At 38.9% G+C, this 26,721-nt stretch overlaps 1 protein-coding gene across 5 annotated transcripts in view; it reads right to left on the reverse strand.

Moving 5' to 3' along the window:
- The window catches only part of DPY19L3 (dpy-19 like C-mannosyltransferase 3), a 35,108-nt gene extending 8,929 nt beyond the window's left edge, over positions 1 to 26,179 (reverse strand). The window contains exons 1-16 of one of the 5 annotated variants that reach the window (XR_011681276.1): positions 25,846 to 26,178; positions 24,575 to 24,717; positions 23,003 to 23,136; positions 16,509 to 16,599; positions 15,522 to 15,643; positions 15,175 to 15,320; positions 13,340 to 13,463; positions 12,742 to 12,876; positions 10,944 to 11,075; positions 9,851 to 9,952; positions 9,321 to 9,394; positions 8,921 to 9,079; positions 7,314 to 7,436; positions 6,854 to 6,965; positions 6,284 to 6,340; positions 1,999 to 2,081 (exon numbers count right to left, since the gene is read on the reverse strand). Coding sequence is in view for 3 of the 5 variants with exons in the window: in XM_071440278.1 (XP_071296379.1) it covers positions 1,999 to 2,081; positions 6,284 to 6,340; positions 6,854 to 6,965; positions 7,314 to 7,436; positions 8,921 to 9,079; positions 9,321 to 9,394; positions 9,851 to 9,952; positions 10,944 to 11,075; positions 12,742 to 12,876; positions 13,340 to 13,463; positions 15,175 to 15,320; positions 15,522 to 15,643; positions 16,509 to 16,599; positions 23,003 to 23,136; positions 24,575 to 24,677 (1,697 nt within the window). In the remaining 2 variants the exon portion in view is untranslated. Of the gene's footprint in view, positions 1 to 1,998; positions 2,082 to 6,283; positions 6,341 to 6,853; positions 6,966 to 7,313; positions 7,437 to 8,920; positions 9,080 to 9,320; positions 9,395 to 9,850; positions 9,953 to 10,943; positions 11,076 to 12,741; positions 12,877 to 13,339; positions 13,464 to 15,174; positions 15,321 to 15,521; positions 15,644 to 16,491; positions 16,600 to 23,002; positions 23,137 to 24,574; positions 24,718 to 25,845 lie in introns of all 5 variants that reach the window. The other 4 variants (XR_011681277.1, XM_071440278.1, XM_071440277.1 and 1 more) reach the window with 4 other exon arrangements.
- Positions 26,180 to 26,721: the final 542 nt, after the last annotated feature.

Below are 26,721 nucleotides of genomic sequence, written 5' to 3' on the forward strand. Positions count from 1 at the left end.
TGAGATGGTGGGTAGGAAAAAAAGCAGAAGACTGGGATATGCAAGATTATTATGTAAAAAATTGTGCTCTGCAATTGTACAGATACAAAGCAGTAGATCTTCCTGAAAATGCTATGGCAATTTTAGTGAGGGGAAGAGTAAGAAATGCATCTGCAGACACTTCACAGGGGACAGACTAATAGTTGGCCATTATTCAGATTGTGTATTTGGACAAGTTAATATGCATTTAGAGCTACGCGGACAGAAGGGTTTTCTTGTTGTGGAGAGATTGCAAGACAGATGAGTTATTCCTAATTCACTGCTATACATGACAAATTAGAGCTTTTCATACTGAGTATTAATAATGAATGATTAGTTCCTGACACCAGCCTTGACAGGTCATTAACTACAGCACAACCATCAAGTGTTAGTAAAGTAAAAGTGTTCTCTTACACATCAAACTTAACAAAATCTGTCCCACTTTGAGAAACTTACCATAAATTTTGTTGACTGGTATTTAAAGCATAGATAATTAACTCTTCTTCACAGGAATAATATTTCTAAATACAATAAATTCTAAGTAAAAAAGTGCCCCTCTGTAATTGTCTGTCATGACTTGGAATGAAGAGATGACAAGGACCAGTTTAGCATTCTCAGCATTAAGAACATGTGAAAAATTATTCTCATTGGAGCCAGTCAAATCCAGTTCATGGCTGGGAATAACTCCACATGCATATTTTATGTATAAATCTATATATAACTCTATATATTGCACACAGGAGACCTGAACTATCAGACATTTACCATCTTTTAATAAAACAGTAGTGCTAAATGGAACTGGCTGGTAAACATTAGTCACAAAAACATGTCAATAAGGCTGCAAAGATTCTAAATGATGGAAAAAATCATGGCCTGCTTTCAAAATAAGTCAGTGAAGGCTTGTAATATATTTTACTTCTAAATTACTCCTTCTAGTTTATGGATTAAAGAAATACAACATTATGGAGTGTAAATATGTTGCTATGGGGAGAAGAGGCTGGGTGACTGGTTTCACTGAAGTTCACTGCATATGAAGGAAATACTCCAAGGAAATACTTCAAACAGTTCAATCTTTAATGTTGTATATTCAGATTTACTTTCAGAATGTTTTCCTCTATAACATGAAACCAATTTTCTTTTTTAAAAATCATTGCCGGAGTTGCAAATAAATACAAGTCCCAGGAATCTCCCTGTTCAGAAACCTAACCTGAAAGTTTTTAATGGCTGCTCTATGTTAATAGACAACATTTCCCTTCAGTTCACACCCTCCAGAGAACATCCTACCTGGCCTTTTTTCTCAGCATCTCTTACATCAAGTATTCCAAACTGTTTCCACCTAAAAAATACTTTCCTGTGCTCTGTGAGAAAGCAGAAGTGATGAGGTGGGGTTGGAATGATTAACTCACACTCCTGAAAGACTGCTCCTATGCTTAGCTGTAACAAGTTCAAGTTCAATTAAAAATATTTTGTTTGCAGTTTGGAACACATATTGGGATTAATTCTAACAAGCAGAAACAACTTAGATTGTTTTCAAGTCAAACAAACAGAGTGCAGAGTACAAATTTTCCAAGCTTTTTAACATTTACAGATTTGAGAAGGACAGTAGGTTGGGTGGGGGCTGGAGAATAAAATGATTGCACTGCAGAGGTCTATTAATGTAAAGTTGCTATAATATGATGAGAAAAGCTTGACACCTCCAAATTTACCTCTTCTGGCTGGGAAAAACTGTGTCCTTGTGGGAGCAAAGGGATCAGCAGGTTCCCTGTTGCACATGGAACACAGCAGGGACACTGAGCCCGAGCATGGAGCTGCTCTCCACAGCTGCTCACAGCAACCTCCTGATAACCCACTCATCCTCACTATCCTCATGGGTCACCAGGGTTCACTGCTGAGCTGGGACAAATGAGGAGAACACTATAACTAAGAACATTAGATCTACACAAATAGCATTTAACTGAAATAGAGAAAAAATCCTCTTACTTAATCCAGTTCATCAGCTCCACAGTGTCTGGGTCATAGAATTCTCTCAGCTCTGATAGTTCATCCATTATTCCTGGCCAGAACTAAAATGGAAACAAAATAGAACAACCTGAAGACAGAATGAACCAAACAAGTTTTGGATGCTGAAATGTATTACTATCTCTTAGCTGGCAAATAATCTTGTCCAGCTCATGGGCAAATTCCAAGACACAAGAGTAACTATCTACCCTTCCTAGGAAGGAGAGGTGGCTGTCGTTGCAGGATGAACACACAGTTTCAGAGTTGGAGATCTGCAGCTCCTGCCAGATGACCAACAGGACCAGAACTGCCCATTGTCAATGATGACAAGACAAGGAAAGGTCCCAGGAATTAACACTAAGTTTGGAAAGGAATGTAAAGCTAATAGGAAATCTGTATCAGAAGCAAAGATTATTAAATGTGCTGCAGATGCTATTAATGGTATTTCAGAAGTTTAAATTAAAAGAGAACTACTGAAGGCAAAAATAAAACTGTGACTGAATGACAACAAATAGGCCATCAGGGGAAAGCATTTAAAAATTTACTATAGACAAAGAATACATAAATCAAATCCAGAGGCGAGAAAAAAGGATGGAAACTGATTCTGAAAAGCTTAACCCTCCTGCTCAAAAAGCTAAGGGAACAATGATTTATTTAAGGGTTTATTGTTGAAGCCAGTGAATATTTCAGGGCAGAAGGGAGCAATTAAGAAGATAATGACAATGCTAATGACAGATTGCTGTGCCTCAGTCTTTACTACAGAGGATGCTATGGTAAAACCTACTCCAAACCTGCTTTCTTTAGATAAGAAGGACTGCTGGTTTGAAAATTGAAATGCTACAGGAGAAAGTCTAAGAAAACCCACCTGATTATCTAAAAAGCCATTAATCATCCCATTTTAATGCTCATCCAAGAGTTCAGAAGCAATTTGAATGTGGTGCTGCTGAGCCCCTTAGCAAACACAGGCATTCCTTCACCAAAACTGTAATGACATGGCAGGCCTGGGGGCAGGAGGTAAAACTGGGCCAATTAAGGTTCTCACCAGTGTACCTGCTTACTTAAAACACTTGTCCAAGTACTCCTGGCACCATCACAACTGTGGGGAAGCTTTGGGAAGTACAACAGCACAACAGATGTATTTCTGCTCTTCAGAAGCTCTCCCAGAGATTAGTAAATTCAGCTGTTGTGAAAGGAGATTGTGGAGTCTCATCATGAATCAAAATTGCCTCTCTTCATTACTAAAGTGCCCAGGATAGCTACACATTCTGAGAGCTTGGAGTCCTTCAGGGTGGAGACAGAAGGAATGGGTTCTGCTCTGCTTTTCAGTCAGTGCACTCTGCCCTGTAACCTCCTGGGGAAGCAATGGCACAGCTCCCTGCTCACTGCTGGGGCTATTCCATGGCATTCCCTCTGTAAAGTTTTTTTAAGTCATAGTTCTGCAAGTTTTGAGTGAGTACAAGCAGTTTCCACTGGAAGAAAATTTTGGTCATGGGGCTTGCAATTACCGCATTGAAAAGTTTCCAGGTAGCACTACATTTGATTAGTAGAGCCAAGAGAAAACTAAGGTACTTCAGGAGTTCCAAATACAAGAGAATGACAAATAAAAAGTAAAGCATATGAAAATATGGACCAATAACACTGACAGAACTTTGTCTCATAAATCAAGTGTATGTCAGATTGAGAAAAAGTCTGTTGACACCAGGAGAGGATAAAAAGAACAGATGGAGCACATAAGGGATGTAACAAACTGCTCAGAAGAGAGAGGGAAATGTGAAAGAGGTTTCCAACTTGTAACAGTGCTTGTCTCTGGGGTCAAAGTCTTCAGGAAAAGAAAGCAGTTGTCAAGTGGCTTAAATTAGCCCTGAATGAAGCTGTTCAGTACAGCCAAAGGCTGCTCAGATCATGGGTATATGTTGCAGTATGTGCTGTGATAAATGTCCATGTTTGGAGCAAAAGGACTTGGCCATGATGAAGATAAAAATGCAGCTGCAGAAGTAACAGGAATGGAGTGTTTACTCTTAGAGAGAAATCAAGATTATTTGGCAATTCTTGGAATTAGAATGCTCGAGCTCAGGAACTCACCTTAAATACCAACAATTTATTCAAAATTACTGACATGCAAACACAAATTGATGAGCATTATTGTGAAGTTAAAATACAAAATACAGATAAAGGTGAAACCTACCTAAAAAGTGTAAGAGAAGTGAAACATAAATACTACTTGGTACTGCTTTATGCATATGTTGTGTTATCTGCAGCACAGCTAAAGTAGGCATGGAAATACTTCAGCATTTTCACTTTATCTGAGAGATGTTTGCACTTTAATAATGAAAATCACATGTAAACAGGAATACAGATGTCTTACAGGTCTCAAAACATCCTGTGCCTGAAATCTGAAAGAAATCCAGCATTGTAGCTGCATCTGCATCTCAATAAATTATTGTTCAAGTGATGTATTTGGGGCTGTAGTAACCACATGCCTCAAAAGAGGCTTTCATTGGCTTATTCAGGATTAGGTTAATAATCCCATAGAAGTCCTATTTTGAGGAACTGCACTGAAGAACAGTTCTTCTGACAAATGTAACAGATAATGAAACACCAAACTGCCCCCTACAAATTGAAGAGAACCAGCCCTGCTGGCCAGTTAACTTTGTGGGGTACAGAGAAACTCCCCTGCAGTCTGAGCAGTCAGGAACTCCACAGAGAAATTCCTGTCTGGAAAAGAGAAAGATCAGTAAATCTCTGCTCCAAAAACCTCCTTCCACTGTCTGTTTATAAGGTGTTAGAGAGAGAATATAAAACCACATTCTCACAGAAGCAATGGGTCCTTTCTGGATTTCTGTAAGAATTCTTGTCTGACCACTGCCAGGGCACCTGGGACAGGAGCCTTGTGGGTCCCTTCCAGCTCAGAATATTCTGTGATTCCCTCAGGCTTCTCATCAACTCTTTCAGCTTTGCAGAAAAGACCCACAGAGAGATCCAATCCTCTGGTAGCTCAACTGCAAGAACTGACTCAGGGCAAAAAACAACTGAGAGGTGACAAATTTCTCCTTCCTACTGAGAAATTTGAAAAATAGTATTTTTAATGTCAATAAAAATTATTTCCTCTATTTAGAACAAACACAAAAATGATGCTTTTCAGGCAGACTGAGCACAACTAATGACTGCTCTAAAGCCCATGAAATCAGTGTTTTCTGTTGACTTCAGAATTGAATCTGACAGAATTTAGGAACTTTACATCTGCTCATGAAGAGTGGGAGGAAAATTATTCCTAGTGATCTGTCACATTAGACTATCAGAATGTCATGCTCCTGGTATCCCCCATGTCAGAAGAAATGACATTTTTTCTGTCATATTCAGAGATGATGAAAATAGCAAATGACTTCCTAACCATCACATGAGTGGACAAAAAGAGTCCTCTAACAGAACAATAAGACAATTTAAGTGGAAACCAGTATTTTTTTACTTTTTGTTTCAGTTTTAGAGGGGGAAACACAGTACTGGAGTGAACTCTATTAGCAGCTTTCTTAACTACTTCACTACTGCCTTTTGAACTGTAACAATGAAATTTAATCTTGCCTTTTTCTGAAGGGAATTATTTAACAGATGTATTTTCATCTCAGACTAGTTATTGCAGAAACAATTTCTCCACCAAAGCAGACTCTGAATTTTTTGTCTTTGTGGCCACAGATTAAAAGAATGGTTTGCCTATTAAATCAGTGTTCTAAATCTCACTGCTATGACAGACTGATAACCTTGCACATGTTATGATTTAGGTATATTTTATGCATTTAAATTTAAGTGTTTGACAATAATAATATTCTGTTTCTGGAACAGATAGAAGACAAACTAGGTACTTGACCATTTAATAATTCTGTACTTTAAAACAGATGAGATGAGGCACAGCAGTAGAGATTACTATTATTTCTGCTCCTACAATAAATCATGACACAATGTCACAATCTGCATTTTATCCACAACTTAGTTAAAACCAAAAGAGACAACTCTCCATAAAATTATGCCTTTAAATAACACCTGCTACTTAGACATACAATCAGATAAATCATATTGTATCTATGAACAACTACTTTGGATCAAATTAGCTCAGCTGATCCTTCACAGACAATTTCATAGGCACAGCTATCCTAATTTTTAAAATTCAATTACAATTCTTGTATGTAGTTACTAATAAGACAACCCTTCTAGGAGAAAGGAAAAATTTCATGCAACTAAAATATGCCAAAACATTGAGAAAAAAATTTCTTACCTTAAATGAAATGTACAGTAATGTAATTATTGGTATAGAATACTTAATCACCTGTGTCTATGAGAAATTAAAAAAAAATTGGTTATTTTGATGATACAGTAAATAGACTTAATTTTTAATGTATTGATATCTGAAATATTTAACATGTAGTGGAATTTAAGAGATTGAATTTTAAGCCCATATTCTGATTTTATTTTCAAGTAAAACCCTTATTAAAGACCCATCACAAAAGATGGATTTATATCTTTAAATCTATATTCTACAAGGTGGAAAACACTGTCACTCAATATAATTGACTGCAAAGGTCTTCTCAGACTGCTGATGATTTCTTAATATGGAGATTTTTTTAGGAAAATTATGGCTGTTTTTCACAGCCACATCTATATTGCCATCTAGTGTGTTCCAATGGAATTGTTTAATATAGAAACCACCAGAAAATCCATTTGACTTCCTAAATTTATACAAACATCCAGCAGAGATACCTGGTTTGAGAGAACTACAAGCAATACTGAGCCCTGAGCCTTCACTTGGTCCAGATGCAGGGGATGAAAGGCTGAGTACAGTGCTCACCCTCTGGGATGTGTAGAGATGGAGACACTTCAGGAGGAGTTTCCAAACCTCTGTACTGCACAGGCCAAAGGATGCAAACACACACATGTGGGATGTCCAGAGGTACTTCATCCTGGAAGAACACAAGCTTTCCATGATCACTGGAGCTCTGCAAAGCTGCTTGGGAGAGCAGGTAATGGCTAGAGGAATCTGAACACAGTTTTCTTGGCCTTTCATGCCTCTGCAGTAACTGAGTACAGGACTGACACTGCACTGTGCTATGCTCTCTTGAGAACATCTCTGTTCCCAAACTTCCATTCTTTCGGGCAGAATTTTGGGAAATGCCTCAGTCTACAAGTAGAAATACACCAGGGAGAGAAAGAATGTTCATGATCCTATCAGTTTGTGGTCAACATATTCTACACTCTTATAAAAATATACTCAATTATCTGAACAAGCCCTTAGAATAAAAAAAATATACCTCATTGTGCTTAATGCCAGACATCCAAAAAGAACTGTGTGAACTAAGCTGTAGGCAGCATCAGGCTTCAGTGTCACTGTGTATTCTTCCATTTTGTCCTTCAAATGGACTTGATTTGAACCACTAATTGAAGAAAAAAAGGTGCTATATTAATTTCTGTAACACATTTCACATAATCATCTGCATTTCAAAAAGCACAGAATCTTTCTGGGGCCAGAAACAACAACCACTGCTATCTATGAGCCCACAGCCTTCTATTGTATCTATGGTCTAATTTAGCCTGGCCACCAACTTGATGCAGCATCAGGTGTTTCTTTCCATGTGCAGATTTCTGGAAATGCAATGGGTTTAAATGAGCTGGATTAGAATGAGATAAAATTCTTTACAGCATGGCAAACTTGGTTTCTTGTTGGAAGCAGCTACTCCCATGTTCAGAGGGCTTTTGATGAGTGAAGAATTTAGAATTGAACTGTGATTTGTGGGGTTGTGCTGGTCTGTCCTGATGTTACCAAAGCCACAGACTGGAAGCAGAGTTAGGGAAAATGAGCCCTGAAGGGAGTGGTTATTGCTTGAGGTGTCTAGCCTTGTGGAGGGCCCTTCAAAAGAAAAAGAAAAAAAAAAAAGAAAAGAAAAAGCTGCTTCAGTTTGTGGGGTTTTCCTATTTTCTTCAGAGCAGGGGATAAGTGAGATAAATGCATTAAAAATTAGGGACATGTTTGGGATTACATCTAGGGTTGCAGAAAATAAGAGCTGCAGAATCTTTATTTTTAAAACTGACTGATCCAGTAAGTTTTTAAAGAGGCTGGTTGAATACTACCAAAATTATTTACTGATGACTGACATTTGACAATTACTATTGCAATGTAATGTAATTGTCTTGGATACTCTCCATTTCTCTTGCTCTCTCTCCTTTTTATCCAGTCTTCCCTAGAATCTCTGATAGTGACACTAGTCAGGTGACACTCCTTGAATTTTTGCTCAATCAAGTTTCATATGATTCCTTCTACCTTTTGCCCAGGTTGTACAAGTAAAACTGAGAGCTCCATAATGAACCTTTTGGTTTTTTTTTTGATTAACATTTCTGTTTGATTTTCTTCTGTGTTCTGTAGATACCTCAGAATCCCAAAGATAAGCTCTGGGAACTGCCAGCAGTGATGCACAGTTACAGCTCCTGCCCCTTCACACAGAAGTTCAGCACAGACTATTCCAGCTCATTTCTGGGCAGTCTGAGGGTAACACCTGGCAAATCTGTGATTTGGAGTGCTTTGCACAGGGAACATGGGAAGAACTAAAGAAACTAACAATGTTTTATGTAAAAACATCCTTCCCCTGCTTTCCCACATCCCAAAAAACCCAACCAATGTTGTACATACTGCAAAATTCAGTAGCAAAGAGCTTGAGTGAATGTAGGGAAGGATGTTCCTTTGGTTACATTTTCAGATTCAACAGGAAGTTACTTATTCTGCCTGATGTCTCTCCTACACCCCACTCCTCAGTAGCTGTGCAAAGCAATCCTGTATTTGCTGCTGTGTTCACCTGTCAATTCCTCAGCCAGCTGAAGAAAATAAAATTGATAAAAATGGGAATTTTCTTAAAACCGTTTTTACCTGAGGTTCCGAAAGGCAACAATTACAGCTGCTACTGTCAGGAGGAAGAGAACAAATCCATAGACGTAAAAAAGTAATGTACTGGAGAGTCTTGAGAAAGTATTTAAAGGTAATAAACCAAAGGCTTCTTCACAAAGATACAGGTTAGCATCAAAATCTCTAGAAAAAAAAGAAATCATATTTGTCCATCACGCATTTCATAACTTGATGTCAAAAGGATCAAAGTTTCCTTTCTTCTGGAGAAATTATAAAGTCACAGTTGTGCAGATTATTCTTAGGGCAAGTATAATATAAATATGAGGTAAAACTGTGATTTATTGCACACATTTGAAACAGGAACAACCTGAAGGCTTCAATTAAAGAAGTCAAACAAAAAAGCAAAACTGCAGCTAAATCATACCTTGTTGCTCCAAATCCAAATTTTGCTTTCAGGAATTTGAATATATGCTCATCTGACTCAAGATTAAGAATTTTCTGCAAAGGGGGGAAGAGAAAGGAAATTATATTTTAAATATCAAAAATGTTGCACAGTAAACAGCAGTTTTCTTCATTTAAATGAAACTGTAAAGCAACACAGGCTTACTAAGATGGGTGCTTTGCAATCAAAGAAGCATTCAGTTTTAACTGCATTCATTGAAAAGAAAATTCAGTGAAACACGTTGCAAATGCTCAGCAGTATAGATCTAAAACTGATATAAAATTACAGGTGAGCTCCAAGTTAACACCAATTATTTGGTGTTAATTTAAGAACTTTTCAAATCCATATACCAAAGATGAGCAAAACTATCTTTAATTTCTAAAATGCAGTTTCTGAGATGCAGAAAAATCTCACTGCAGTTTTTGTTTAATGATATTCCTGTAGATGGTTAACAAATAGCTTTTTAACATAATACAATGCGTAATGTTTGATATTAAAAATTATTTGCCTACCTTAATGAATTTATTGATTAGGAGAGTCAAGCACAAGACTAGTAGAACATGGAGGATAAGTTTCCCAAGCCTATTAAGCAAGCCACCCTTTTTTAGGTTTTTCTACAAAGAAGAAAATATTAGTATTTCAGTTCTTTTTTTATTTTAATGTATTTGGAACAAAGCATCACAGGCTATTTGCAACAGCTCATCTGCTAGTCCTGAGCAGCACCAACTTTGCATTAGGGTCATTTAAGCAAAAATAGACACAGAACCAAGTACCCAGAATGAAGATGTACTTCTTGCACAAAACTGAAGGGACAATGTCATAACAGCTTTGATGTGGCAGAGTTTTGGAAGCAACCAAACAGCCTTTCTTTGGCAGCAGCCCTACTGTACTTACAGAGTTTATTCCCTAATTTCCACAATCTTGTGTGCCTTTTGAAATACCTACTCATTACACCTTCACTAAACATGGCAAAGGGATCTTCTGGCTCTGTCAGCTGATAGGATTTTGAGCAAATTTCCAGTTACAAGCTGCAGATCCAGGTAAGCTGCTCACAGGTAACTGGGAATAGGTGCAGACAATAGGAATGGCCCTGTAAATGCCTTAATGGGGTCAGAGGCTGTCACCAATGCCAGAATCAGGAAAAAAAAAGAACTGTAACTACATTAAAAAACCCTAATCTTTGGAAGAAACAATGGATTTCAGGAAGCTGAACTCGACATGAGCCTAGCTGTCCTAGTTGTTACAGATTATTTTGTTGGAGGCAGATCCATAAATTCAAGCCAAGTCCTGCTGAAACAGGTGTAAAGTCCATTTATGCAATTTTTTTTTTCAGGATCCAAACTGCAGCTTGCACAATCATTAATGTTAATAGCAATCATGGAATTATGATGTCTGATGTGCTTGGTTAAGCTGCAGTTAGTGTAATGGAGTTCATTATTTGATCAGGCAATGTTTGGGTTGCTGTATGCTGTAGTAATTCCTATAATTAATATTACTAAATGAAAATTCTAATGCATCTAAATTACTCATTCACACACACACACACACACACATATATATTAAAATAATCTTTATTTAGTACTACAGAAATATTTTGGTACCTACCTGGATTGTTCTCGCTATTAAGACAGAAACATTAAAACTTATAAGTAATGATCCAAGAATCATAGAATTGAAGAACTGTAGGACACAGACCAGCAGTAACCCAGAAATCTGAATGATATACAGCCATGTAACCTGTAACAATAATGAGATTTTTATGCCTACAAAACTTTACAGTCATAGGTGCTTTTCTCTCAATATGTTTTATAATTTATTTCAACATCAATTATTTTTGCAAATAATGTATCATCTTGCAGTGAATCATTACATTTAAAGCCATTACTGTATCCTTTTTATATTTATGTCCTGAGCTACTTAGGTTAATATTTTATGCCCATTTTATACTTAAGGAAGCCTGATCCTATAATCAAGCAGATTAACTGCTGATTATAGATGATTATAACTGCAGTGTGAGGAAAATATTAATTACTTAATATTTGGAAGATGGTTTTATTTTCTTTAGTCCAAGAAGTGTTTCTGTAGCCTCTGTGATGTCTTTATGCCTGAAGAGTTATGGCTCAGTGCAGCTCAGCAAACAAACATCACCTACCTTCTCAAACTTTGCAGTAATAGTTCAAGTAATCCCTTTTGGGTTATGCTAAACTATTATCAGTGTTCAGCTCAATGTAAGCACTAAAGCCCAGCTGATTTTCTACAGTGGCACCAAAACAGACATTTTACCTCACATTAAGATCCCAAGTTCAGTCTTGTGTTACAGCAGTGGTGTAAATCAGTATCAGAGAGCCCAACAAAGTCCAACAGTTCTAAGCAGTGCTTTTTTGAAAATGAGTACAGACACAGTGGTGTGGTGAGTCTGTTTTGGAATAACTCAGCATGAAGCTGGTAATTTGCTGACTTTTAAGGCAGCTGACCAGTCACATTCAATGTTGACTTTAGGTTGCAGCTGCTGATATAATAAAGAGTTAAGAAACTTAAGTAAGCCACATTTATCTTGATATGCAGGGCCCATACTCATTTTCAGTTAAATTAATACAATCAGTAAAGTTCAAGTCTGCTTCAAATTTAAAATGAATTTACATGAATTACTCTTCATCCTCCTTTCCTAAAGTTAGATAGAACCTTTTTCAACCAGTGCAAGCTTTCACCATGCCTAAAATAATCTTGGTAGAATTTCACAGCTATGTTAATGTCAAAGACAGTGTTTTCATCTTCTACAGTACATTTCTGTTTTGTAAGATTGACTGTCAATGATCCCTGACCTTCTTAGTAAGACTTGTTTTATTTTCTGGCTTATCCATCTCAGCAACACAGCAGGGGCAATGCTGTTATTTTGTGGTGAATGTCAATGCAGGAAGACAACTGCTTCTCCCCAGCAACCTGGTGCTCTGCATCCTCCTCCTGTGAACAGAGCTTGGCCCCAAAGGAGGATGCACAATGCTTGAGGCAAAATTCATACACTGCTTTGAATTCAGCTTGCACAAAGATTCCCTGTGGTACTTTTTTCTTCTGGCAACTTTGAGAGGCCATGCTGAAGCTGTGGTATCAGATCAACTGTTAGGATGGTGTTTGGAAGTGTCAAATAGTGTCTAAACAAAAGCAGGCAAAAATTAAATAGGCATGAACTAGGTTCAAGTGATCAAAAACCAGAAATGGTGTTGTTTCCTTCATTCACTTTTAGACTTGCAGAGTTTATGCACTGTGATTACTTCAAAGCACAAGGCACACAGCACCATCTGTATTACCCTGGCCATCCAGGCCACTGGTGAGGAAAACACCTTTAAAACTGTTGGCTTTGTGAAGGCAAAGAAACAAAAGTAGGTTCTTTCAAAGAGAAGGTTACCTTTGCTGTGGGAAGCATGTCCAAGCAGTCCAGGATGAACAATGCCAGTGCTTGTATCAGCATCATAAACTGGTTAAATTGCCAAGTCAGGCTAAAGAGAAACGTAGCTATGAACACAGCCATGAGTGTGAGCCTCTGCAAGGAGGGAACAAAGCTTTATTTTATAGTTTTCCTGGTTAAAACACAAAAAATCAAGCAAAAAAAAAAAACCCCAACAACCAACAAATCAAACCAAAGCCCACCTTAATCTGGTTTTATTTTAAATCACTTTTAAAACACTGAATTTTCTAACTGCAATAACAGCTTAGAGGATAACAAACATTTTATTAGAGTTACAAATTCTTGACTTATGCCTGTGTTTTATCACTGTAATACCATCTGCAAGAAAACAGGAAGATCTTGCATAGTTTAGGCCCCAGATTAAAATGCAATACCTGTTTTACTGTGGTATAAAGAGCAGTTTCTTGACCAAAATGAGGAGTGGTAACTTAAGAGCTGTTGGTCAAAGAAACTGTATCACCCCTTTGCTTTAATTCTTGCAGATGAGGCCAGTTCTCTGTTAGTGAGTTTACCTGTCACACTTGTCAGAAATACTCACTTCTTGAGCAGGCTGTAAATGAGCTCTGAGTAGGTATGTGATGGCTGCTATCTGAACAGCAAAGAATGGCAGTGCCCAGTTCTCCCTTAAAGGAATGGTGAATTCTACCCTTGTAGTATCTACTCTGTACAAAACAGAGAGTTTCACAGATTTAAAATCAAGCCAACACTTGGTGACAGACAGCTTGCAATGACAGGCATCTTTGTGTGATTTTAACTCTTTATTTATAAAAATGGAGGCTCTACACTGCAGTTCCTTCAACACACCTGGCTCTGAAAATAAATCACTATGAAGGTTCTGCAAGTTATCCATTGTTTCTGCATCTCAAATGATGTACTTCAGCTTCACTAACTAAAAATATATACTATGGATTATATCTTACTTATGAAGCCCAGCTTGGGCAATTTAGAAATGACAAATACACCCCGAACTAAAAGCACTCACAAAATCCAGCTTGTGGATTTCCACACCACAGGTCATGTTACTTCATTTTTTGGTTTGGAAATGAACATACAAAAATATAAACAGAATATAATTTTCACTGTGATCCCAATGACTTGAGCATGAAGGCAGTTTAATTGCTTATGAGCTTTGGGTCATTTTTTGAAGCTTTTGAACATAAGAAGTATGTGATGGAAGAATTCCCCAAAGAACGGTCATTTGCAAAACCTGATTTAAAAGTTAAAAACAAAGAATAATTCTCTTTGTCCCAGTGTAGAGAAAATATTTGCTAAAACAATAATTCTCTTTCTCCCAGTGTAGAGAAAATATTTGCTAAAGCAGCAAGTAAGCAACAAATCTGAAACATGCTTAGCTGGAGGAAGAACGTGTCTAAATGGAATTACTCAGTAGCCTCAGATGTAATTAATCTGGACAGAAAGTCTTTATCCAAATCCATTCTATGCACTTATTATATTGCATAAAGTAAACAAGCTCTCACTGCTCACCAATTATTAGAAAGATGGACAAATTTGCTCCAGATATTCTGTAAATGGAAGAGATGACCTTATGAAAGAAATGTGTGAAATACTGTACATTGCATGTGGCTTTTAATTCCTTTTATATTTGGAGAAAGAAACACCCTGCCTCCCTACACCTGTAATTATTCTGTAGTGAATGTGCTTGCAGATAAATTCCTTTAGAGCTGCTCATTAACATATCAAACATTTCTGATAGAACCAAGTCTGTACTTTTAATTTCTTGAGTAATTTACAGGTAACAGCCAATGTCACCAGTCTTAGCTTCATGCCAGCAGTTTAATTCTGGCATAAAGCCAGTTCTTAGGTTTTTATCTCCAAACTGGTAACTCTTCAAGTGATAAAGCACTAGAACAGCTCAATTACCATGTTTTTTCTCTGAGGCTTAGTGCAGGAGGTGGCTATGGGATTAAGGGGAGAGAGAAGCTGAACTTCAGATGAGCTGAGGGTGTGAAGGAACGCCTGGAGGCAGGTGTGGGGCAGTGAGGAGACACCTGGAGGGCTTTCATGCAGATGTCTTTAACACCTGAGAGATCCTGGGCTGGAGAAGACAGGGTACATCACCTGGAGCTCCAGGCACATCTGAAAGGTGTAGTCCACTTTCAGAGACCACTTAAGACAAAATTTTCTACTCAAACTTCCAGAACCTTTAAAAACCCAGTCTGATACATCAGCTCATTTCTGATTATTTTCTAATTATTTTTTGTTTTTTTAAATATTCTTTCCATTTTCTGGCTAACTGGAGAGAGGCTTTATAGTTTCATGTTTTGTCTAATGAATCATGCAGTTAAAGCTTTAATGCCTTACCTTTGAAACTAGGTAAAATTTTAGAAAGATTAAATGTTTCATCTCACTTACCTGTTTGTAATATACCAGCAAGCTGCCAACAACCCTGAAAGCCATGTTCCACTAAGAAGCCAGCTTGTTACATACAGAGCAATGACATAAACTGCCTGAAGTCCAAACAAAGTGTAGATATAAAAATAAACAGGCTCTAGGTATTGCTGTAAAACACAAGAATACTGATGTTGACATTAAAACATTCACAGGGGGGGATTATACTTAGTATGAATTAGGTTTTGCTTTTACAAATTAAAAAGGTATCAGGAATATTTCTAATTAGAAAATATCTACAAAGGGGAGCTATGATTCACTGCGCAATCTTCATAATGCACTTACAATCTAAAGCCAAAATAAATGCCTACCTGAATTGGAAGAATCCTATACAGAATGCTGAGAAACACCTCCTGGTAAACATTCATTCTTTCAAGTATGTTAATTGTCCTCACAGATTCAGTTTTATTGTCATATACTAAACCATGTAAACCTTAATGATAAAGAGAAATTGAAATAGGAGATTGTCATTTTCCCCCTCCATCTTCATTTGAACAGTGAATAACTTTTTCAAAGGTATTTTAGGATCTCTCATCAGACACTGCAAACTTTGAGTCAACGATTCAGACCATATTACCTCTGAATCAACATGACCTTCTGAGGTCTTCAGCTTCCCTGCTTCTAATGTGACTCACAGTGCTAATTCAAGTACTATATATTTAGTAGTGTATAAAACATTTCTTTTTATACTTCCATCCCCAGCATAGAATCTGTGGTACATTCTGGATCCTGAGAATTGTTCTTGGCACTACTTTAACCACAGGTGAAGTTATTATTGAAAAATGTGTAGTATAAACAAAATTGCTAAGGAGAAACAGCTAAATATCTAGAAAACATGAGACTGTCTGAGAAAGCCCCATCACTGTGTATGATTTCCTTGGAAGCTGCTCCTTGTGTCATTTACTGTCCAGGAGTACAGCAAAAAACATTGCCCCTTCCCAGAAATAGCTCATACCTCAAATTAAGCAAGAGAAGAATAAAAATGAAAGTAATAAACTGTATAAACCGAATAAACCAGCAAGCTGAAACCTGAACAGATATGAAAGCTGTCCCTCAAAGTGATTGCCTTCATCAGCATGTGAAGGTGTGGCACAGAAATCAATGCATCATTGGGAAATTTATTATGTCCATAACTTAGTGGCTCCCTGGCACAGGAACAGAATAAATCTGTCTCCAGTACAATTGTTACACTATCTTTCATAGTTATGGTGTGCCTTGTTCTCAATTATATTTGGAAAAAAACCCCAACCAAACCTACAAATAGTCAGCTGCAAAACTTACTTTACAGTTTACAATACCTTGCTGAATGGAAGCAGCCTGAATCATCTGTTTGTAGTAGGAATAATAAAGTCCACACTCGGTTCTGAATGAAATTTCTCTTTCGACCTCCTGCAAGTGAAGTTCAACAGGAAATTCACTTTCCATTTGCTTTTCACCATCATCCAAAGCTGCCTTCACCTCCATTTCCTGCAGCACCAGAGAAGCTGGCCTCCAGAGAGGCTTCAGTCCTTGGGTCTCACATCCTAAGCAACTTAGTTCAACCAAAGGTGAACACACATGGACAAATTAGGGTGAGAGGCAAACAGCTGGGGTGTCAATGACTCTTTGAACTGGGGAAAGTACAAGCTCTCTGTGATTCTGATATGCTGCTTGGAAATACTTTGGGCATTTCACTATTTTTTTGTAACATGACAAACTTAGATTGGCACAGTGGCCACAGCTGGGCTGTAAAGCTGCATATCCCTGCTTTGTGCATTTAACCTTTTCTCCCAGATGTGGTTATCCCACTGTGCTCCATGGCTTTGCCAGCTGAAGGCTCAATTAATTCAGTGTGCTGTGAGGGGGCTGCACCATGATGTCAGGGATATTTCAGCTGGCAGGGGATGCTGCTGCCCACTTGTTCAACACCGCTTCTTGCAGGAAGCCAGCTGGCACCACTCTCATTCTTAACCTACAGCTGAAAGGAAAAGGGACTTTCTACTTGGCTTTAGGGCTAGGTGAACTTCTTATTTCTAATTAAAAATGCTCAAATCGTTTAAATTATTATTAGGTACACTTCAATGCAGGTACATTTCAAACCATGCCTTTTTCTTAGCTGGTATTGCAGCAGATGAGGTCGAGTAAGATCTGAAAGCTCTTTGCTTTGAAATGCATTTCCTTTTGTTACCTCATTAGTTGTGAAGACCTAATGAAATTTAACAAATCCACAGCTTTGGGCAACCACATTAAAACAAAGATGGCATGAACAAGCAATCTGATGAGAACTAACAATTGTCTTATACAGAATTGTTCTATTATCAGTGATCTTTTTAGTAGTTTCTATAATAACATCCCAGCAAATGCATCTCCTAAGCAGCAAGTTAGAAAGGGTCTCTAGCTAGTTAGAAAAATTTTATACTGAGGTTTGAAAATCCAGTGAAATCCCTGTATGTGGTATATGCAAGTCACTAAAAAACTTGTGTGATTTATAAAAATAACTTTATGAATTCATCTTTCTCTACAAAAGAATGTTACTGAAATAACAGAATATTACTCTTCCAGAGACTTTTATGAATGCCAATCTTGTTAATGCAACCTTGCACAGAACCCCAAGACTTTCAACTTTCTCATAAAATCCCAACTCTTATGCTGGAGAAGAATCAATTCTATTTCAGAGCTAACATAAAGCTTGAAAAAAAACCACAGGTTCTTCTCTCCTCTGCTGCCCAGTGCAGGTTCTTATCTCAAAGCATACATTTTATTGAAGTCACTTGTTGACAAACCAGTATTAGTTCTGGTCTGAGAAAAGTCAATAGATAAAACCACAGGTGATTTAATCTAAGTTCACAATTAAACCCTCCAGGTGCCCTGTGACATATAAATCATCATCATACCAAAAGCCACATACTTAGCAAATTGAGAGTGCTGGATTTTAAACAAGCTCTACTTTCAAATTCATCACTACTGGAAAGTTTTCTAATACCAAAAAGTGGCTGACTCTTAAATGCTCATAAAGGAAAAAAAAAGGGAATGCTAACATTTGGAATTTATTAAGGGGGAGAGAGGAGTCACAGAGGGGGATCTAATTAGCAAAAATGCATTCAAACATGATTAATTTGTAATCCTGGCACCAGCTGTATTCAACCAAATGCTATACTTTATGAGACAAACACTAGTGAGTTTTACATCTGTTTCATGCTAAGATAACATCTGTTATATTCACTGAAAATACTTTTCCAGTTCTACAGCAATTTATACTTTTCCTAGCCTTCCATGTCAATAAAAACATGAAGACTTATGGGTAAACATTGTGAGAGCACATGCTTATCTGTCTGTATCTTCACTTTGTGAGGTGGTAACAAAGAAGTTATCACTGTTCCAAGGGAAAAACAAAGAACACATTCCTCTGGGACACACAGAGAGCTGCTTATTATTTCAATTTATGCAATTGCATCCTCATAATATTAAGCATTCACAACCAAATACAAAGGACTTTCTCTCAAGGGCAGTGCAAAATTTTAGAGCTTATGATTCCTCAAACTCCTTAAGCAAGGCCTTCAGAATGCTGAGCAAGCAGCCAAAGTCTGAGTTGAGTTTTTCTATAAATAATGAGCATAAATAAAGCTCAGATTACTTTTCTTTTTTTGAGATTGCTAAAACAAAATTTGTGTCATTGAAACTATTTATTAGTTTTTCAAGTTAAGACCAGGAAGATTTGAACATTTTCTCAACACACAGCTGCTGTCAATGTTCCTAGTTGAGAACAAGCCTTCAGCAAATGTATTTCATCCTTTGAAAGGATGGTAACCTGAAGTCCATCTCTTCTCTGGTGTGCTCCAGAGCAGATCTGATCCAGAGTAAAGCACCCCTAGCACCTCAACAGGCACTGCTGTGCAGAAGAGCTGCCCAAGCCCTGCCTGCCCTCCTTCCCTTCATGCCTGAGCATTCACTTTGTGCAGTTCTCATCAACTGTTTCCCTGCTTTTCTTTCTACAGTCATTTTGTCTGGGGCTGGAAGGGACCTAAAAGCCCATCCAGTGCCACCCCCTGCACCATCCCAGGCTGCTCCAAGCCCCAATGTCCAGCCTGGCCTTGGACATCTCCAGGGACCCAGGGGCAGCCACAGATTCTCTGGGCAATGATCTTTGGTTTGCATTCAAAATGTTGAAAGGGAAAATAGGAGCACTTCACAAACTAAATCCTGGCATTCCTATGCTGAAAGACTTGCAATCTTATATTTTCATTCCTGACCTCCTGCAAGCAGCAATTTTATTAAAGGAAAAATCAATATCAGTATCTAAACTCTTAGAAGGGATGAAGAAGAAATGAATGCTCTGAAGTTTATCCGTTTTTCTTACAGTATGAATTTGCTACATGGCCTTAGCTTATTCCTGTTCAAAGTGTCTTCAGAATTTGCAGTTGAAGAAGCAATGGCTGACAGGAGAAATGGCCCCTCATTTTGCTATTTGCATGGCAGATTCTGTTCCCAAAAGATGCTACACTGGAGGGGCAGCCACTAAACTGCTACTGCAAATCACTGAAAATAGACAAGCCATTTCAGATGTGTTATGCCAGAACATTTACAGAAAACTGAGAAAGGATTTTTGGACAAGAAATCTGTTTTGACTTCCACCATCACAAACAGAAATGTTTGTTGGTTTAATGTATATGAGAAGAGATTCAAAATTTTTAAAAAATAATTAGTTGATCAATTTAAGTGATTGTAACCTGTGATCCCTGCTGGAAGGGGACACAAACACAGCTCCTGACTAGGTATCATGATATGCTGAATCTTTTCTGTTTCTTTTTTTTTTTTTTTTGGTCATTCTTTCAGGAAGTCTTGAAATAAAAAAAATCAAGGAACAACTGTGTACTTCCTTCACTGCATATTCCTTCATTGCATAAACCACGCTTCAAGATGTGCTTTTTCAGTTTTTCTGGTAAGAAAACAATGGTACATCTTTCTCCTGTGACCATGGCTAATGGATAATAGCAGGCACATTTACCAGCAAACAAGAACAAGGCTCACACACAGAGCAGCAGCTGAAATCAATGCACTGTTGAAAGCAATATTCAAAATACAGCACAACAGTTGAACAACGACCAGACAGTTTTTCTACTTGGGTGAACCATTGCTGGAAGACACCCAAATCTGAACTGGCTTTCGATGAATTGCAACTGAAATTACAGAAAGGCAATCCCTGCAAGTGTGTGTGCAAGTCCTGACTCCAATTATTTAGGAGTTAGGAATCATGACTTTGCATAATCAACTCTTTTTACTTCCCATTTTTAGGGTTGAATACAACTGCCTACTTTTTAAACATGCAGTTGTGGTGTTCATGTATCAGTGGGGTCTTCAGAACCAAAATTCCACCTTTTGCACCTAAAAGGTGCAGGTACAAATATCTGCCTAGTGCAGAAGTGTCAGGAAAACACTGCAGATCTTCTTCAAATAGAAAAGTACTTTCATACAGAAGGAAAGATGACAAAACAGGTCTCCATGACATCTCTGTAATAATTAAGTTGCTACACAGATCTTTTTGGGCATGAATTCTGATCATCTGACTAATTGTAGCTTATTGGGTGAAAGGAACAAAGTTCAGGGGAATAGTAACTGTTACATAATTTTTGTATCAGATTTCAACAACATAAATCATCAAATTTGCTCCATTTACAACCAATTCAGGGTGACTGAAGCTAGTAGTTTAAAATAGATGGAAATAGAACTGATTTAGAATTTTTTTTCTATGTTGCAGAGCAGTGATGTTGCTCTACTGTATTTCACAAGCATGGGGATTAACAAAACACTGGATGTGCATTTGTAATGCATCCATTTATTCCATGTTATGTTTAATGAAAACATAATGAAATGAGATCACATCTGTATTTCACTAATCAAGGCAGGCAATAATTGTGGGGCAAGGATTACACTGCAGCTCTCCCTTCTGAGAATCTGGGCAGGGGTAAGGACTAAAATAAAATTTACACTTTTCAAACTTTTGGAAAGTTCAGTTAATATCTGCAAAAATAGATGCTTTGGCCAAACTATAAAATGTTAGAGAAGAAAGCACCTTTTCCACTTATTTTCCATGTGATTTTTGAAGGTCTTCTCTTTCTTAGTATAAAGTATGTGCTGTAATGAAAAAATTAGCCAGTTGAGAAGTGCTGGAAAACATGTACATATCCCTGGAGAGACCACACTCCTACACACAGGCACAGAGACAGCTGTGGTTTGTTTTACAGATATTGGGATGAGCCTCCCTGCCTCAGCTTTGCAGGAAAGTTCAGACTCTTCATATGCACCCTTCTCTTCCCCTGCCCCTCCTAAAGCAGTATTTTGTTTCAAGTGAGCACTGTGCAATCTCCACATGCATGCTCTGGTGGAGATCACATCCCTCTGAAGAAGGGACACTGTGAGACCAGGGAGTGTCTGCAGCTCTTTCTCCTCTACCCTGCTGCCAGATGAACTTAATGCTTTTAGAATCTTTCCCTCAAATTGGCTGAAATTGCTCTTGTTGCAGGGTTACCAGCTATCCATCACTTCCATGGGATGAAATAACAGCTACAAAGACAACAGAGTCCAGATTACAAAAAACTAGAGGGGTTTATTTCAGTTTTGGATATCTAGGGGTTTATTTCAGTTTTGGATATCTAGGGGCATTCCAGTGTACTTAAAATGAAAACAATAATTATCAAATAAAACAACTGTTTCACACATTGAGGGGACAACTTAATTATAACTACAGAGCAGCTTCTTTCAGTCAACTCTGTGCTTCTCTGGGTCAGTCTGACAGAATAAAAAAGATGCATCCGTGATGTTCATACATTGCCACAAGCCCATGCTGCTTGTACTGAAATATCCAACACCTTGAAATTATTCACTCTTTGCTTGTGGAAGGAAAAGGCAAACCCAAGGTGTACCTTCCATATATTGAGTACAACCTCTCTATGTAAGTATTATAGGTATAATACAACAGCAATTGTTGCAGGAAATGCAAATTATTTGTATTAGGGGAATATAAATATTTCTGGGCCACAAAAAGGGTAGCATAGAAAAGACATATTGCAAGGCAAGTATTCCAGTTAAATAAATGTACTCTTTGAACAATACACTACACGACCTAGCAGAATGGATTTTAGGCATTTGAAAGGGAAATGACTCACCTGTTCTTTTCTCTGGTTAAATTTAGCTGTGGGTACAGCTGCATTATTTTCTCTGCAGTGATTCTATGAAAAAACTAGTCAGCCCTGGGTCTTGGGAATGGTTGGGTTGACATTACTGAATGGCAGAAATATGTTTTGAGGGTTGCACATTTAGGATGACATTATATAAAATTAGTTTTGAATAGCAAGAGACTGTCCCTAAACTGTATTACAAAATAATATTAAATAATATTACAACAGTGGAAATACAATTCGGGAACTGTGTGCCAGGATTTTGCATACTTTTAACTGTTGGTTTTTATTTTAATTTTAGATTGCTTTGGAAAAAAGTAAGATGATTATAGAAAAAGATATAGCAAAATGTTGAAATTCTATTGCAGATAAAGAACAAATTTTAGAAGAACCATAGCTACAACTCAAACAGGAACTCTCTAGCAATATTTTTAGAGAAAAAATTGGGGACAGGTATTTATAGAACTGATGAAGTATGGTGGGAAGGGAAGCACAGCTTTTTTTAAATGGAATTTTAGAAAATTAAATATTCTGGTCTTGAGCATGTTGCAATACAAGTACCCAAAAAAATGAAATTTCATAATGCTCATATTAATGCTGCACAAAACTACTGAAGAAACAAGGAAAATTATTGTTACCTTGATATTGGAAAACCACAGGTCATTTTCATGCAGTGTAGCTACATAAACAGAAGTAAGAAGTCCAAGAGAGATGGCAACAATTCCACCAACAGTTACTGAGAGTATGCTCCACAGCTTTCCACCTGGAGGACCTTGAAGAAAAATATTTCAGTCTGTAACTGTGAAACATATTACTGAACCTATGGAGATTTTGGAAAGCCATTGATCCATTGCCTATGCCAGTACAATTTACATTCTGCAGGTAACAGGAACCTGGATTTAACACAGCTTTTGTTTTTATTTTCTCATATAGAAAAATCAGAGTATTTTATTTACATACAAAGTGAAATAAAGTGTGCCTTAATTGGCATACTTTAAATTTAAGAACACCATGATCTTATACAAGTTTAGCTCAATGCCATAACTAATTTGTAAATCTGAATTGAAATATCTTCCAGAACTTTTTAAATTCAAGCAATACAGCATGACTGATGACAAAGCAAGAAATTCACAAGAAAGGTCTAAAACCAGCCGCCTTTTTGGGGGGGTTGGCCAGTTTTTGTAAAAAACAACAGAGAAGGTTCAGAAGCCTCAGTAAACACCCACAAAGAGACTGAAGAGCAGCCAAAGCAGCCTTTGATGATGGTGCCATGCTCTGAATTGCAGCTGGGCTCCTGCTGCCACAGGAGCAAGGGCAGGATGGGGTGATGGCAAAGAAAGGATGTGTTCTGGCCTCCAGGCCTTCACTGGGCACTTACAACCCTGGGGCTTTTGTATTTTCAATGTTAAGGTAAGGTTTAATATGGATTTGTGATCTGGAATTGTATCTTTGAAATGGCTGTTTCATACTGTGTGTGACATCTGCTTAAGGGCTCCAACTGCAATTCCATGGAGCTGAGGGCTGGGCTGCAGGAGAGCTGTGACCTCTTACTCTTTTATACATAGCCTATGTGAGCTTGTGCAGAAACAACAACAGAACCTTCCTTTCATCTGCCCAAATGCAGGGAAACATTTAGAATTTAGATCAAAATATCCCTTAAAATAAGTTAATCTAAAAATCCCCCCAAGAAACAAGGAACTTTGGCAGCTCTAAAGTTATAATTCCATACAAAAATGCTGTCAGAATTTCCTTACTTAAACAGATCCTGGAATTTGGACACTTAATGAGGCTCTTTTAAATTTACCTAACCAGTGTCCTATAAATTAAAAAGCAAATGTTTGCAGTTAAATTCAGATTTTATATGCAACCTTCCTATTTTAAGTACATTTTATCAGTTGTCTTCAAATCCTTTTATGTTACCAATGATTTGGACTGGGATTCTTTGAAGAACTTTGGATGGCTACACACAAGCTGATAGTGTGTCACCAATAATAAATTGAAACAATTTAAATTAGGATTTTAAAACAGAGATAGGTAAGATTGACATGCAGCAATCTGCATGAGACCCTCTGTCTCATCCAATTAATTTTGGTGATATTCAAGTATGGAAATGCATTTGGCACATGCCTAGCTCTGAGCTGTGCTTAGGACAGATCAAAACCAAAACACTACTGAAAAGCCATAATGTCACTTTGTTTTTCATTACCCACCAGGCAGAATTTTCCCATCAGGCTTCACATTTGTCTCCTCTGAAGGCTGATCTTCAGCTGCTTCTGTGCCTTTTCCAACCCTTCTCTGTCTTACGGTTGTCATGGTGTCAGTCACTTTAATTCATTATTCTTCAGCCTGACTCCTGAATGGACACACACAAGCAATGCATCTTCCTACCCAAGCATTCACTTGATACTGTATGAAATATGTGAAAATAAAACCACATCTCACTGACATCACACACTTTGACTTCTAGAACTCTACTGTACATAAAGGCTGTCTTATCAAAATGCAAGGTTTTTCTTTAAATCTGTACCACTCAGCAAATTAAAGTACAGAAAACGTTACCTTAGAATTATAAAGACTAATGTTCACCATTTCACATACTCCTGAATAGGTTTTCAGAATCATTTGTTATTTTGACTGCCCTCAGTTTTTTAGCCCTTGACTCAAAACACACTCCAGGCTCTCCTTTTTTAAAAAGTCTAAGCCCTTCACAGAAAAATTAGTTTTTTCAGCCTAAAACATGAAGCCAGTATTTAAATCCTGACTTTCAGGAAACACCCAAAAAAGGGGTCAAAAGATGCAAAAATGATGCCAGAGAACACCTGTGTTATAAAAAACTAGAAACAGCATTCAAAGAACACTCGATGTTTTCCACGCCGTGGAACTGAGACCGCCGCAAGCCCCAAAGCTCGTGCAGCCCCTGCCCCGTGAGTGGCCGGGTGCTCTCGGCTCTCGGTGCTGCACAGAGCTGCTGGCAGCGGGCACCGGGGCAGTGCCATCGCTCCACGGGTCCCTGCCGAGGCACCGCCCGCTCCATCCCGGCAGCAACAGCTGCTCCCGGTGCCGGATCCGGCCCGGCTGCTGCGGGCAGCGCCGCGGGGAACCGGCGCCTCAGCCGCACAACTTTGTGCGAAGCTTTGGCAGCGGATGAGCTCCGCCTGCCCCTCACACACCTGGCGAAACACGCGGGGAGCTGCGCGAGCTCACGCTCTGGGAGAGCAGGTCTGTGGCACACCTGACAATTAATTAATTAATTAATTAATTAACAAAGGCAAGATGCTCGTCCCCACCCCGCCCGCGGTGCCAGCGCTCCTCGCACGCCGCTGCCGCAGGGCTCGGCTCGGCCGGGGCGGGCAGCTCGCACCCGGCCCCGCCGCCGCGCAGAGCCGGGCCCGGGGCAGGGCCGGGGCAGGGCCGGGCCCGGGGCTCCCGCGGCCTGCGCGGCCCCGCGCGGCTCCCCCCGCCCGCTCCCCGGCCCCGGTACCTGCGGCCGCTGCTGCCGGCGCTGCTCCGGGAGCCGCCCGGGCCCCGCCGCGGGCACGGACGGGAAAGCGAAGGGAAAGGGGAAGGGAAAGGGGAAGGGGCGGGCGCGGCGCCGGGCGCTCGGCCCTGCCGGGCGGAGACCGAGAGCCGGGGCGGGCACAGGCGCCCGTCACAGGCCCGGCCCCCGGCCCGGCTGCCGCTCCATCGCCGTTCGAACGGGCCAGGGCGGGCTGCGGCGGAAATCCGGCACAGGCAGGCACGGCCAGCGCTCCGAGCCTCGCATCCCCATGGGAAAGCGGCTGCGGGGCCGCTCCCCGAGGGTCCGGCTGTCGGGGGATGCTCTGCTCTAATAGTGCCCTAGAATTTATTTGTAGTGTTTTTAAAATGTATTTCCCACCGCCCCTCTCCCCCCTGATCTAGTTCCGTTTATGTGTGATTTTACAATTGAAGTTAGAGCTGCGTGTTCTGTTCAACACGTTATAAGCTCCACTGTATTTCTTGCTTAACTGCACCATAAACGTTTAGAGGGGGAAAAGACCTTTTGTAGCTGGAAGATAACGGCAATGCCAGACTTTGTTCTACTTAATGGGCACAACCTACCCCTGCAGTAAGTCTTGATTGTAAGTTTTATTTGCACTGTCTTTAGTAATTGTAGAAAAAACCATGCCCATGAAGCCATAACCCGCAAACCAACTCCAGGTCCTATCACAGGAGGCTGATTTCCCAATAATCCATACAAATTCTGTGGAATTGTCGGGGAGAGTTCACTTCTTCAGGACAGTATTTAGTTGATTTTCCATCACAATTTTATAGTACAGCAGTACTTCTACTTTTTTTTTTCTCTCTCATTCCACAACCTTTGTTCATTGAAAAATTT

The sequence above is a fragment of the Agelaius tricolor genome, unplaced genomic scaffold (genome assembly GCF_023055355.1).
Source record: "Agelaius tricolor isolate 1412-34295 unplaced genomic scaffold, bAgeTri1.0.p SCAF_15, whole genome shotgun sequence".
NCBI classification, from domain to species: Eukaryota; Metazoa; Chordata; class Aves; order Passeriformes; family Icteridae; genus Agelaius; species Agelaius tricolor.